This window comes from Mangifera indica, chromosome 3, assembly GCF_011075055.1.
Source record: "Mangifera indica cultivar Alphonso chromosome 3, CATAS_Mindica_2.1, whole genome shotgun sequence".
In the NCBI taxonomy this organism is placed as follows: domain Eukaryota; kingdom Viridiplantae; phylum Streptophyta; class Magnoliopsida; order Sapindales; family Anacardiaceae; genus Mangifera; species Mangifera indica.
Window position 1 is genome coordinate 4,508,051 of NC_058139.1, and position 15,168 is coordinate 4,523,218.

The 15,168-nt window shown below is 33.0% G+C and overlaps 3 protein-coding genes across 3 annotated transcripts; 2 read left to right on the top strand and 1 right to left on the bottom strand.

The window, feature by feature from the left end:
• On the top strand, positions 1 to 934 carry LOC123210938 (transcription factor MYB4-like). The gene is made up of 3 exons (XM_044629436.1): positions 1 to 249; positions 344 to 473; positions 559 to 934. Exons 1-3 carry the CDS (start codon positions 114 to 116, stop codon positions 860 to 862), a joined length of 570 nt encoding a protein of 189 aa, XP_044485371.1. The 5' UTR covers positions 1 to 113; the 3' UTR covers positions 863 to 934.
• A 3,590-nt stretch (positions 935 to 4,524) lies between these two features.
• On the bottom strand, positions 4,525 to 8,467 carry LOC123210194 (probable glycosyltransferase At5g03795). Its single transcript, XM_044628423.1, is given in 8 exon segments — positions 4,525 to 5,310; positions 5,414 to 5,673; positions 5,676 to 5,761; positions 6,748 to 6,878; positions 6,972 to 7,373; positions 7,500 to 7,557; positions 7,934 to 8,024; positions 8,307 to 8,467. Coding segments are annotated over 5 exon segments (1,551 nt in total). The 5' UTR covers positions 7,368 to 7,373; positions 7,500 to 7,557; positions 7,934 to 8,024; positions 8,307 to 8,467; the 3' UTR covers positions 4,525 to 4,632.
• A 2,249-nt stretch (positions 8,468 to 10,716) lies between these two features.
• LOC123209978 lies at positions 10,717 to 14,871 on the top strand. Its single transcript, XM_044628093.1, has 10 exons — positions 10,717 to 10,915; positions 11,397 to 11,456; positions 11,562 to 11,601; positions 12,556 to 12,734; positions 12,879 to 12,917; positions 13,122 to 13,208; positions 13,415 to 13,475; positions 13,933 to 14,057; positions 14,475 to 14,566; positions 14,699 to 14,871. The coding sequence occupies exons 1-10, from the start codon at positions 10,868 to 10,870 to the stop codon at positions 14,811 to 14,813; spliced, it is 846 nt and encodes a 281-aa protein (XP_044484028.1). The 5' UTR covers positions 10,717 to 10,867; the 3' UTR covers positions 14,814 to 14,871.
• The last annotated feature ends 297 nt before the right edge of the window (positions 14,872 to 15,168 follow it).

The following is a 15,168-nucleotide window of genomic DNA, read 5'->3' on the forward strand; positions in this document are numbered from 1 at the left end:
AAACACTTAACGCTGAATCTTTTTAAACCCTTGTTGTTTCTTCTCTTTCTTTCTCTCTCAGTAAGCACCGATCAGAATCACACTTCCACTCTCTGTCTCTTTTCTGCTAAAACATGGCACCTAAAAATGATGGATCTGCCAAGAAAGTAATGAACAAAGGAGCTTGGACGGCTGAAGAAGATAGAAAACTTGCTCAGTGTATTGAAATTCATGGGGCTAAGAGGTGGAAAACTGTTGCTACTAAATCAGGTTTCCCACATTTTAATTTATTTTCCTCGTTTAATTTGCAACTATGAAGAAAAAAAATGTAGCATTTTTAGTGATTGTGGAATTGATTTTGCAGGGCTAAATCGATGTGGGAAGAGTTGCAGACTAAGATGGTTGAATTATTTGAGACCCAACATCAAAAGAGGCAACATTTCGGACGACGAAGAGGACTTGATTCTTCGACTCCATAAATTACTTGGCAACAGGTACATTAATGGCGAAACTATTTTTAAGTATGCACTGATACAACTGAGAAAATGTAAGGAATACATGGTTTCTTCTGGGCTGCAGATGGTCGTTGATTGCTGGGAGACTTCCAGGACGAACGGACAATGAAATTAAGAATTACTGGAATTCTCATTTGAGGAAGAAGATAAATAAAAATGAGAAACAGCCACAACCAGTGCTTCTGCAAGAAACTACCCATCAAAACATCTCCAAAATAAATGAGGTTAATGAAGATGACAAAGGAATTGGGAATTCCCAAGTCAACTTTGATGTTAATGAATTTTTCGATTTTTCTACTGAAGGATACGATTTGGATTGGGTTAATAAATTTCTCGACCTAGATGAGGAATCTTGGCTCACTCATTAAATATGAGCATTGTATCAATATCTGTCTTCTCTTTTATATAAATAAATTTAAAGGAGTTGGTTTTAGATGTAATTTTTCCAGTCTTGTGTCAATTGTTTGTTCATAGCTCGTTGTGGATGGATTTTAAAATCCGAAGCATGTTGACCACCCGAAAGGCCAAAAACTTTTTAGACAATGTGAGAGAAACGCAGCGTTTTGGTTGTGGGAACAATAGTGAAAAAGGTCAGCCTTAAATTTCGGTCGGAGGAAGCTATGGGCTTCGTCATAATTGGCGTGATTTGTCGTGCATAACAAAAAAAACAACTGATACGGCACATAAAAGCAAAGCAAAAGTTAAAAGCATTCGTCACGTGCGCCATATTTATGAATCAATTATTATTATTATTATTTTTTTTTTAAGAAATAAGGGTAAAATTATAATTTTAATAATATTATTAAAAAAATATAAATTTATTAATTTTTTTCCTAAATTTTAAAAATTAACAACTTTACCTTTGCATAAAATTTTCTAACTTTGAAAAGTCATATTTTTCTTTTAAATCTAGAGTTTTTTTCTTTAACGCTTTACTCACCATCTCCTACGCCAACGACCTACTCTTTTCACCCTAAACCATTGTTGTTTTTATCTTTTCACCTCTTCGACTGAATCCACTTGTTGATGATGATGATGATTTTCATCAAATTCAAATGAATTGTCTAGACATGTTGACGTCTAGACTATTTATTTAGCATCATCGATTTGTGGATTCGATATGAAAGGTGAAAAGACGAAGATGATTATGGTTTTGGATAGAAAAGGGAAATCGTCGACGCCAGAGATGGTGGGTGGAGGGGTGAAGAAAAAAACCCTCAATTTGGGAGAGAAATATAATTTTTAAAGTTAAAAAACTTTAGGTAGAAGTGAAATTATTAATTTTTAAAACCTTTTTAAGAAAAATATAATGAATTTTATTATTTTTTTGATAATATTGGTAAAGTGACGATTTTATTTTTAATACTAACTGAAAATTCTAATAGTAATTGATTTATGAGTGGGTATTTAAATTTTTAAAACATCATCGATATGCTTTAAAATTAGGTTAAAACTTGGGTGGTGGGAAATAGTCATTTATTAATTGATGAGATTTTTTTTTCTTATTTAAATTTGAAATTCCAATTGACGGGTTTCAAGATTGTGGACCCTACTTACAAGGAATGTCTGTTGGCTTCACAGACAAGTTCTCTTCAGAATTTATTGATCATAGCATAGCTTCCTTTCAGAGCGCAAGAATTAAAAACTAGCCACAAAAGAAATAAAGCAATACTATATATACCCATTTTAGGTACATAAATATATACATATTTATATGTGTCATCATATAATTGATTATTGTTTTATTCTTAATTCAAAATCATCCAATCACATGATAACACATATAAATGTGTATATATTTGTGTATCTAAAATGAATACACATAATTTTATTGAAAGAAATAATTATTCAGTAAGACCCTTAACACATTTGTCTCTCTTCAACCAAGTCTCCTTCATCTATCTACAAAAAAAATACCATTTTCCCATTACAACTGAATTTGAAAATCTGATTTTATTCAGTAATGATGTTATTTGGGTGTTTAATTTAATTTTCTCTTTATAAACATTATATTTTAGATGTTGATCTATCTAAAAGTCGCATTTGTTTTCATGATTATATTATGAGCAAACTAAAATTAAAGATCTGTAATGTTGAAATTAAATTGGGTTTGGTAACAAATCACCAATGAAAGAGAAGAAGTCCTTTTCACCTACAAGAAGAAAAATAATACAAACCTCTGGACCTAAGCAAGAAATTTAAGGGGATAGCTTAACTTTTGTTCGTGAATGAAGTTTAAATTTTCTATCATTAGAAAAATTTGAGAGATTCAAATTGCTATTATTTTGTGGTCCCTCATTTTATTTGCCATTACTTTTTCTCAACTACCAATTAAAAGATGATGGTCCGATCCGACAGTGGCAAATACCGTTGCCATTGGACCTTTGCTACTGAATTATTGTTATTCGGACATTTGTTTGGCTATTGGAAATCAATTTATTTCGAGTTAATGCATTCCTTTTATGTTATCAATTGTTTTCCCATTCAAGTAAAGTTATTATCAATCCAACTTTTTGGATGTGACAAATATAGCCTTGCACTTATATATTATATAAAACATATGTATTTATACTGTATCTAATAGTGACATCTCAAGTTTAAGAATCAACCTACATTAATGCGGTCATCATTGACTATAATTTAAATGTTTATATGACTTATCATAATTAATTATTTTTGAAAAACAGTTGATTAACCATTAACCCACGCTAATGCACTAATGATATAGCTTTTATAGTCATATGCATTAATATCATTTTATAATAATCAATAGAGACATTTGACATGTCTATTGTGCGGTATCATTGCCTAATTAATATCACGTATGTAGAAAATACTTCGATGATTCAATCTTTCAAAAATTTGTATCATTTGAATAATTCACATGCATATAATATAATATATTTAATGAAATTTTGAGTTAATAATATAAATACCTAAATATTATAAACTTTTTTTCTTGACTTCGAAATCATGATATTATGATTTGAGTAAGAGTGTTAAAGTGAGAATTTTCAAAGTTTCTAAGGTTTAGGGTATTTTGTTGTTAAAATTGCGGGTTCAATTATGTCCATATAACCCTTAAAGAGTTGATCAATTTTGTTAAAACCCCTTTAATTTTGGTCATTTTAATTAATTTCTCTAATAATAATTTATACTGGCTAAATCTCCAAAGTGGTCTAACACTGTCATCCCTACTGTTTCCCAATATCTTATGCAATTTAAAACTATGCCTGAGCCTCAGGGTATTAGATGAACTTAAAAAAGTATCAAATTGAATGTCTTTTTTATTTTCCAGCTGTTTCCTTCTAAGAGCTTCCATTTCAGATCTATATATATGTGACAGCACTAGCCCTTTGAATCATCAATAACTGTTGGGGACCAAATTTGAAACAATAAAATTATATACATAAATAATAATATGTTACTATATGATTGAATATTATTGTATATTTAATTTTTAATTATCTGATCATATAATGATATATCGTTATTTGTGAATAAAATACTAATTCAAAAATAACTTAAGTACATGCAATGCAATAACATTTTCAATGATTTTGATAAGACAAACCTAGTGCAGATGAAGTCGGCCATCATAAAAGCAAAGCATCGTAGTCTAAAAATAAAAGAGTACAAAGATGGAAAAGCAAAAACAAAATTACGTTCAAATTCAACTATAATTATGGCTCAACAAGTAAATATAACACTCACAAATTCAAGTCATCAACCATTTTACAATCTGACATATAGTTAACAACACTCCTGGTGAAGGGAGAAAAAAGTTTGGTATCTGTTAGCTCTACTATAAAAAATGTCAGTGTTAGCATAAGATTGACACAATTAAAGATGTGAACAATTTATCAGATTATACCTGAATAATGAATGAGTCTCTGGTTTCATCATGTTTATCAGATCTTTGCCCCTTCTTGCAAACAGTCCAGAGCTACTGGATACACATCAAACTATCTTCAAGGTGACAAAAACTGCTGCATCGCTTCATAATCTCAACAGCTAGGCTTTTAACTTCTGGAACTAATTTTAGCTCTATCATTAACTTTTTAATTGTTTCAGTAATCAACAAAACCTGGCTAGCGTTTTTAAGTAGTTACATGTAAAGTAATGAAACCTAAAAGATTTACAATGACTCTGCAGTTTGAATCTGGTTCAACCTTTTAACCCATATTGAGTGCAGTATCATGTGGAACAAATCATATTTGACCGGTATAGGGTTCCATAAAAAATGCTTCTGAACCATCTTTACATTTGCTTGCAACCTAAGATATTTTCTCATAGGAATATCCAATAGAATCTCCTTTAGCTTGGGAATATCCTTCTCAGCTACCACAATAGAGAATGCACTCCAATCTATTACTTCACTGAGAGGTAGGACAAAATTATCAGCAATAATCACAGGAACACATTCATAATAGATGGACTCAACAATCCTAGGACTGTTTACTTCGTATCCCATGGGGCATATGCAATATTTGCTTGATTTCATATGCTGAATATAAGACATATTTCTAGGCAAACGACCAAAAATTCTCATCTCCTTATCCTTCCTCCAATATTTAAGAAGAACAGGTCGAACCCTCCCATGCATTAATCCAGCGAAGAAGGCAAGGATTGGTCGCTTAGATACTTTATTTCCTGCACCAATATACCTGTGAGGTCTCCTGGGAGTTCTTATGGTGGTTTCTGGCAGGGAAACATCATGTCCAACCTTAAAAATACCTTCAGATGTATCAGCATTACATAGAGCTTTTATGGTATTTTCTTTTAGTTCCTTGTGTGAAGTTGTTGTGTAAGGACCCTGCAAAAGTCAACTAAAAAGTTAGGGAAACAAACAGGATAAAACTAATGAAATTGAACACACATTCAAATATTTCTACAGAAATGAGAATAGACTACTTTACCCAGTCATGGCAAGCAACAAAAAAATGATCTGAGCCATGCGTGCGGTTCCAGAAAGGATACTTGGCAGCAATAAAGTTCACCCAGTCCCTAAGATGGTTTGCCAGTGATCCAATATCATGTGAATTGGGCTCACGTAGTGTCATACTTAACTGGTACACACTATAAGGCAGATAAAATAAGTGAGCTTTTCCTGGATCTCTGGTTACAAAATGACTGTTTGCCTCCATTAACTTCATAAACCATCCTTCAGAAGCATAAATCCCTTAAGGTGAGGTTGATGAAAGATAGGCCTCTTTCCCTCACGGTAAACATAGACCTTAAGTATCATTTCCATCAATTCGTAGCTCCTGAACCCATGGCACATGGAAACAATTATTTAAAATAAACAGAGGAATTGAAAGCCTAGTGAACCAGTTAAAGAGTACGGTAAAATCCAAAAGACTACTGCATATTCTACTGTTTCTACCGCCAATGCCACGCAAGAAATTAAAGAAACATAGACAAAAGCCATTGCTAGATAAGGATCCTCTTTTAAGGACAAAAAAGAAGCTGATATAGTTATTCTAAGGTCAAGATTAGATTATTATTTCACAAGCAATGTTTTTAAAATCGGACCGGTGATCGAACTAGTTATTTCACTGGTTCATGGTTTGATAGATTCAACTGGAGAATAATAAAAAAAAAAAATAATCAAATTATTAAAAAATAATTAAAATTTAAAAAAATTCAAAAATCAAACCCAGTTTTTGACCCGTTCATTTAGTCAAACCCAGGAGTCAATAGTAAAACCGGTTTTTTATATTAACCGGATTGGACTTAGAGCTAGTTCCCAGTTCAACCAATTAAACCGATCGGTCTGGTTCGGTTTTCAAATCATTGCTCCTAAGAAGAAGGCTCCCTGACCAGTCTATAGTAAATTATGAAACAAATGGCAAAAACTTTTATGACAGAAAATGCAAATGCACATTGAAAAATTTTCAGAGTTAAAAACGTGTTCAAAGCCAAAATGAAAATTAAAATACTATTGGAATCTTACGAAGTTAAACTTGTCAAAACATAATACTATGTGCACAGAATTGCAACATAGAAACAAACAAATCAACAATAATCGGATGGTAAATCACTGTGTCATATTAAGATTAGTTTTTCATTTAGAACAAAATTAAATATCCAAATTAAAGACCAATGACAAATATCTCTTTATTTATAAATTCAGTTATAAAAAATTTGACCCAAAGACATAGCATTCTAGACAAAAGTTGATAGCATAAAACTATTAACAAGTATTATGAAGCAAAAGAAAGAAAGCATTCTCTAATGTATGTTAGTATACCTTTTGAAAACAGAAACATTCTGAAATACAGGAGCATACAGTTCAGGATCTTCAACAAGGACTGGAGCACGCTGAATCTCATTTTTTGCAAACATAAGTGCCTTGCTTGATGACAATCTCCAAATTTGTCTCTGACTTATATGTGACAAAGTATTAAGATTACTAGCAATAGATGTCGTTATTGTACTTGATAGGAAAAAAACCGCTGGTTTTAAAATTTTTACCTGTAAATGAGATGGTGGTGTCGCAGGAGGAGGTGGAGGAGGAGTGGCTATGACTTCTAACTTCTCTTCTTTCCTCCTTTTTCTTTCCATTTGAGTCACTTCAACAGAAGAATTCCTAATGGGAGCTGCCGTGATGTGTTGAAACTGTTCAGTTCTGGCCACATTGAGGCTCTTACTCAACTGCATAGAACCATTCAAGGAGTTGTGTGAAGAAACTGTTACAGGTTGTAAGAGTAGCCACATGGGAAGGACAAAACCAGCCATAGTCACAATGGCTCCAACAAAAAACAGTTTTCTCCAACTGATGGAAAGCCGCCGAGAACAGCGCAATAGATCTCTCATCATGAAAAAAGTAGCATGCTGCAATATTAATTTTGGCTGTCTAGGTTTTAACATTTCGACCTTAACAATCAATCAAAGAGTAATATTAGGAAAAAAAGACGTAGAAGGCAGGCGAGACCCGAAGCAATTAATTTGCGAATTATGAGAACTAAATAAAGTAAGCATTGATATTCAAAGCCTACGTACCAGCTGGAGAGGCTTCGTCAAACTTTCATTGGTAAGCAGCCAGTAATATTGGACTAGTCTACAAGAAAAAGAGATAAATGAACTTAATTATAATATTCCCAGACTAGAAGAAGAAATCAAATAAATAACAAAATCATATTTGGGAAATTGTCTTATATCACAATTGAAACAACTTCACAAGTTCAATAATAAAAAAGGCTCCTAAGTTGTCATCCTTATGCAGCTTGATATCTGGAGTTCAGTGATTAGATACAATCAACATTTCCTGATCACCTCTTTCAGTGGCTGTTTAATAACTAATAACAATCAAACCCATATAAATAAATCTAAAACTGAATAAATAGCTACTAACACCAAATGCAATTACATTACCCAAGTGACGAAACTCAAAGAGTAAATATATATACACAACAACTCAAAACAGAAATCATTACCTGTTTTAGTGGCTCCAGCATTGATTGATCAGCTTTTTTGGATTACCTTAGCATCAAATCCGTTGAAAACAGCGAAAAGTGAATCTAAGGCCTGAAAATTAAGGTTAATTCAAACTTGTGAACCCAAAAATTAAAGAACAACAGAACTTTTCGTGATGAAACCAAAGATTGAGACAAAACATAATTGCAATATCAGTCGGACAAGCAAATAAATTTTATTCACAGTATCAAAATTTCGAAACTACATAAAGTAAAAAAATGATACCCTGAAAAATTTAAACAAAATACAGCTACCAGAATTGCATTACATAAATAAAGAAATATACAGAAGAAAGCAAAAGAAAAGGCTACAGAGAGGGATAAGTTATATAACTTGATTAATCGAGCGCCAGGATTGCGGAATTTAATGAAAAGAAACATTCAGGCATTTTGTGGATCTGAAGTGGCCATGGAACAAAACGAGACAAGAGAGAGAAACAGAAGGTGGCGTGTAATGGAGGGAAAGAGAGGGAGAGTGAAAGGCGCGGTTAACGGTTCTGATTTGTTTGTTTTGTTTTATTGCTTTTATTCAACTGCCCCAGAATTTTTTAAATTTTAAATATTATCCTAGTTTTTTTAATTGGAAGGATGACATATAATAAAATTAATTAATTTAATTATATATAAAGAAAAAGAATTTGGTGATTATTGAAGTTTGACTAAAATAATAGAAAACTGATTCGGTGAGTGAGTGGTGTTGCGTTGTCAACACGTGGCTGGCTTGGCATTTAGAAGATGTCCCAATTTTGGTCCCCAATAAATTATTTATTAGAGCAAACCAAGTGTCTCACTCAATCAAATTATTTTTTATCCCTTAAATTTAAAAATAATAAACCCCACTCAAAACTTAATTTTGATAGCAAATAATATATTGATTTGTGTTAAATAAAAAAAATTATCATTATACTCTTAAATATTTATATTTTATAAAATTATGGTATTAATTAGTCCCTAAACGCAATACTGAAAGGGTATTTTATGATAACAACTTTATTTTATCCTTGGTTGAGGTAATCTCTATTATCGTTAAGAACATAGAAAATGGTAATGCATTAGTCATATGGAGTTTGTCAATGAGAGTACTCAGTTAAATAGGTAAATGAGCTTTGATAAATATGTATGTAGACTGATCTTAGGAGGAAACATGAACAAGATGAATTCTATACTGGAGCGCATTGTGGTGTCTCTGCCGGTGCTTGTTTGGGTGGTCGGACGCGGGTTTTTTTTGGAAGAATTTCCCTGCTTGCCTGGAGTTTTGATGGCGCTTCTTTCTGGGCTCCTTGTTTTCCTTTTGAGCTTGTGGTTCCCCTTGGGCCTCTTTCTGCTGTTCTTCCTTTGTTGGCCTTTTTGTTGTCTTGGTTTGGTGGTTGGTGTTTGGGGTTTTGTGGTCCGTAGTTTTTTAAGGTCCTGTTTTTTTACTTGTTTGGTTGGCCTCGGTTGCAAGGCTTGTGGCTGTTGTCTTAGCCCTTTTTTTTGTGGGCCTTTTTTGTTGGGTTGGCCTGCTAGTGCGTTGTGCTCTGTGTAGGCTTTGTTTGTGTTTGTTTTTTGGGGCTGTCCCCTTGGCGGTAAGATTTGGTTGTTCTTTGGGCCCTTCTTTTAGGCTTTTTGTTTATAATATGTATTTACACCTATCAAAAATTTTAAAAAAAAAGTAGCAACCCATCTTCACAATTTTGGTGCAGTCATGAAATTTGTCATTGCTAATAATTTGAACACACAACGAGTGTCACAATAAAGAGGAGTAGCGAATGAATGAGTGACACCTATATCATGCAGCAGTCAACATAATCATATAAGCATATAAGTATTGCCAATAACGGTACCATATTCAGATTCAGAATTGAAATAAAAAACAACGATTTACTTTTTACTATGCCATATATAAAAGAATTGTCGAGAAAAAATTATTGTAATAAAATATTTGTTAAGTCAAAACACCAACCCAACCAATATTAGAATATGTTGTCAAATTAAGAGAGAGAGAATTAAAGTAGTGAAAATCTTGAAAGAGTATCATTAACATAACAAATGATGTGATTAAATCACATCAGGTTTGAAGAGAAGGTATACTTTTTTAAATTTAACTTGGGTCTTATAATCCTTCAAGAGTTGTTAATTAGTATACATCCCCTTGATTAAATATTTTAATTAATTATTCTTAATTAAGTATCAAGTTTCGTGTCATTTTAAATATGTTTCCTATATTGTTAGTCTTAAATGATAATTACCCTCAAATTATGAAAGTTAAGAGAACAAAAAAAATAAAATTTTATATATAATTTAAATATATAAATAATATATTATTATATAATTTAATATTATTTTATTTTTAATTATATAATAATATGTATTAAAAAAATACGTTACTATAATTTTATTGCAGAAAAAAACCATATCAAAAACATTTTATGAAACAACGTCGGCCGTAACATTCCGCCAGCATGGAAGCGAGGTAATGACAAGGTAGGCTGACAAGAGTGGAACACGTCAGAACTTGATAGATTGTCCAATTAGAAGACGCCACATCAAAATAATCCATGTCAATTATTTCGCAAGAATATTTAGTGAAAAAACCATGTTACAGTGGGAAGAAAAGACCCATAATGAAAGTCAATTGACTGAAAAACCATCTTAAGATAATACCAATTCGGTTAAATCCACTGATAAATATCTGCTTTTGAGGAGGTTATTCTAGTCACTTAAAATTTTGTTTTTTGTCATTTTACACAACTCCATAAATAACAAAATTACTAAAGAACCAGAATCCTTCGAATCGTTTTTGCGTGAATTGTTTTGATTGGCTCAGACAAACAAGATCTCAACGCTGAAGTGAATGACCATAGAAGTCAGACGTTTTGGTTTCTCTAACAGCTACAATCTTCCGCTTCTCTAGTTATGGCCGCACCTTTTTTCTCAACGCCCTTTCAACCTTTTGTGTACCAGGTAACTCTCTTCAATTCGTCTAATCGCTGGCATATTTTCACTAATTTTTTGTATGGGTGCTGAGATTTTTTTTTTTAATTCCTTTTTATGTTCCTGACTAACTACAGCATTGATTGCTTTCATGAAGTTTGTCCGCAAATTGGTTAGAATTCATGGTTTAGGCTGTTTTAGCCTTTGATCTGTATTGTTTAGGAGCACTCTGAAGATCATGTCTTTTATAATTTGCTTGTTAGGGTTGAGGTGACTCTATTTATCCAATCCGTTGATTGTATGTTTACACTCCTTTTATGATTTTTGGGTAATCAGTTTATTGGGGAGATTAGGTTTGTGTGTGAAATCAAAATGATAAGAGCAAACAATCAAAGTAGAATTTGTATTATTTGTTGTACATAAAAATCTATTGCCGGAAACCAACTAGAATAAGGTTATACTAATGCAAGAAATTATCGTCTACATTCTTATCGTGGATATTTTACTGCAGACTCCACAAGATGCAGTAATACCTTTCCAGATTTTAGGTGGTGAAGCTCAGGTTGTTCAGGTACTTTTGGTGACATCCCGAGCATACAATTTTTTAAGCATTTATTCCAAGTGCTCATATCTGTAACTTATTTATATTTCTTATTATTGGTTTTTGCATTCTCAGATAATGCTGAAGCCACAAGGGAAAGTTATTGCAAGGCCTGGTGAGTTGGCTGGTAGTAGGTTTGCTGATCTGCCTACATACAGCTCTCTGTTACTTTTTATTATAGCGAGGGGAATTGGTATATTAATTTACTCTTGTTGGGTGTTAACTAGACCTTCATTATAAATTTTGGACCATAAATTTAGCTCTTTTGTATTGCGATCATCAGTCACATCTGTCTACCCTACCCAAATGTTATGATATCTGCTTGTCTGATCACACACACTTAAAAGGCCTTTGGAGTGGTGATTTTTCTTTAAGCTTGAAAATTTCCCAACCTTTTGAATTACTAAGAATCATGGTATCTCCAAGTCTCCTTGTGCCTTTCACTAATTGTGCCTACTGTTGTCCTCTTGGTATCAATTAGGTCAATGCAGTATAAGTTACTTTTTAACTGGCTATCAGTATTTATTATATCTCTTGGTAGCCCCAATACAACCTTAAGTTAATTTGGAAATTGTTTGCTTCTTCCTCAATCTAGCCATTTGGCTGGAGCCATGCATTAGGGGCTTCTTGGCATGGGGTGGCAATCTTTTTGTATCGCTAGGGGATGACCCTTGTCATAAGTCTCAGAGTAAATGCATGGATATTACTTGATAATTTCTTTAAAGTAAACAACTCTATTTTTCATGTCCAACACATGTTTAGCTTTAGATCCATGCTATTGTAACTTAATTTTTTAACTTAAATTGTTGAGACAAATTCATACCATTTCAATTCAAGGACTTTGGGAGAGGAGTTAAAAGCAGTATTTTTTTTTTCTTATGCTAACTCAACAACTTTAGACCCTAGATTGCTATAGAGTAATGGCCATGAATATGTTTCAAAAGTTTAGATTTAAATTTTAAGTTGCAATGGCCCCACCATTGGCCTTAAATATGGATAATATTTTCTCTGTTGCATCTCCATGATATATATGGTGTAAGTTTCTGCATTTGAAATGAATAAATTGTAGGTTCCATGTGCTTCATGTCTGGGTCTATCGAAATGGAAAATGTTTACATCCCTGAAAATGAAGTGGGCATGTGGCAGTGGCTTTTTGGAAAGAGCATTACTAGTGTAGTTTTTCGTAATCCTGGTGCAAGTGATGGATTTGTTGGAATTGCAGCACCTTCTCTTGCAAGGATTCTCCCGGTTTGTACTTTAAATCATACCAAGTTTCTGTTGCTATTGCATTTTGTCTATGTATAAAGTTTACCGGTAGTTGATGACCCAGAACTATTTTTAGTTGAATTACCATAGGCACTTATCTGTGATTGGTTCCATTTTATCTTACAGATTGATTTAGCAATGTTTGGAGGAGAGCTTTTATGCCAGGTAGAGCTGTCTTTCTTTCACTTCAGTTATTTTTCCCTTTGCTAATTAAACTTTAAGTGTTCCTCCTGTTGCAGTTACTAAGTTTGGATATTTTTATTTGTCTGATGCTTTTTAATTTCTATTTTTTCCTTTGGTATAATTGCCTTTTCTTTTTAGATTTCTATGAGCCACACTTTTATGTGACTTTGTCTGATTGTTTTGTAGCCAGATGCATTTTTGTGCTCTGTTAATGATGTGAAAGTCAATAATACAGTTGATCAGAGGCCACGGAATGTTGTTGCTGGTGTAGAGGTAGGATGATACTGAGAGTTAGCTTTCTGTCCTCTCTTCTTTGTGTGTGTGTGCTTGCACACACCATTGGCCGGCTGGCTGCCTGGCTGCCTACCTCTGCCTCCTAGACCTTATGTTTTTCTGATTTGGATTTCATGCCTCTTCACTTGTTTTTCCCTGAATTTTCCAAATAATCTATATAAATTAATGCTTCAATTCTACTATAGGGATTTCTGAGACAGAAGCTAACTGGACAGGGGCTTGCATTTATTCTCGCTGGTGGATCTGGTATGCATTTTTTCATGTGTATGTATATATATATATACACACCCTCTAGAACTACCCTTGTCAGGATCTCTAAAGAGTTTGGCCATCTCTAAATTCTGTGATAATGTAATTGGACCTGAATATTGACTACCTTTTAGTTTTTTATAGATTAGAGCGTGTCTTTGCTGGGTCTGGTATTGTGGCTGTGTTGTCACGCCTTAGTGTTGTTATCTGTTGAATTCTCCAGGCTTGCCGTTTGGCAAAATTCTGCCCCTCTTTGCTTTTTATTATATTTACTGTTTTTACCTTTTATAGTTGACTGACTAGCACATTTTGCTTCTTGTATAGGTTTATAGCTTTTTTTTTCATGTTAATATAAAAATATAGGCTTATAACATTTTTTGTGTCAATATAATATAGTTTCTGGATATTTTATCATTTAGACTAATCAGTGGAACTTCATTTCCTTTTGCTATAGTTGTGCAGAAAAATCTTGAAGTGGGTGAGGTACTAACTGTTGATGTGTCTTGCATTGTTGGTGTCACTACCTCAGTCAGTGCCCAAATCAAATACAATGGACCCATGCGAAGGGTGATCTTTGGGGTAAGTTACTCCAATTACTATCTCTTTCTGCTCTGTTTATTTGCGCTCACTCTGCATGTGTGCTATTCTTGTTTAAGATTTTTGGTTCTTTGTGGATTGAAACCTCCCATTTCAATAAAATGGCTGGCTAAGCAGCATGGAAGATATTCATAAATAAGATGACATAGAGAGCTATGTAATTTGAGCACCTTAGACATTTGTGGCTGCTACTGAAGGGACAAACCATTCTTCTATATTGATGTTCTTGCAACTTTATTAGATAGTTTGACCATAAGGAGTTCTTGACCTTGAGGCATTCCAGCGGTTTAAGACAATCTAAAATAACATGTTGCCAGATTCACACCCTTTTGGTATTTGTACTTTTATACATTGTTTGATTGTTAGAACATTCTGTCCATAACAATGTTGAAATGGCAGGGCGACAATCTGGTGACAGCTGTTCTAACGGGACCTGGCATTGTCTTCATCCAGAGCTTACCGTTTCACAGACTTTCTCAGCGCATTGCGAGGTAATTTCCTCTTGAAAGAAACATGAGAGGAATGTTCTTTAAAGCTAGAGTCTCACCCTTTTATTATTAGTTACATGCAATTTTTTCTTGATCCCCAGGGATTAACTAATTGAATGGTGTTCTTGTTTGCAGGGCGGTTACATCACCAAACATGAGAGAAAATCCAAAGATCTTCGTTCAGATAGCCATTTTCTTTTTTCTTGCCTATGTTGTGATTGTATCTTCATTAATCTTGACTGATGTATGAATTTTGTTATAGAATATTTCCTCTTTATCATCAATTGTTAAACTGCAGTTTAAATTTACCAGATATAATCCGTTATATAGTAACAGTAACAGACGAATTCAGATATTTTTCTTTCCAGCCAGCAGATGGACTTTTTATAATTCAATTGATGTCTTAACATATTACAGAGGGGACAAATGATTAGCACTTTCTTCTTATGGCTGGGAGATATTCTCGTAGATATCTAATTTTCTCATCTTCCAATTGAATTATATTTATTTATTTCTTTTAAATATATATATATATATATATATATATATATATATTATTTTAAATTAAAAATAAAATAATATCTAATTATATGATAACATATATA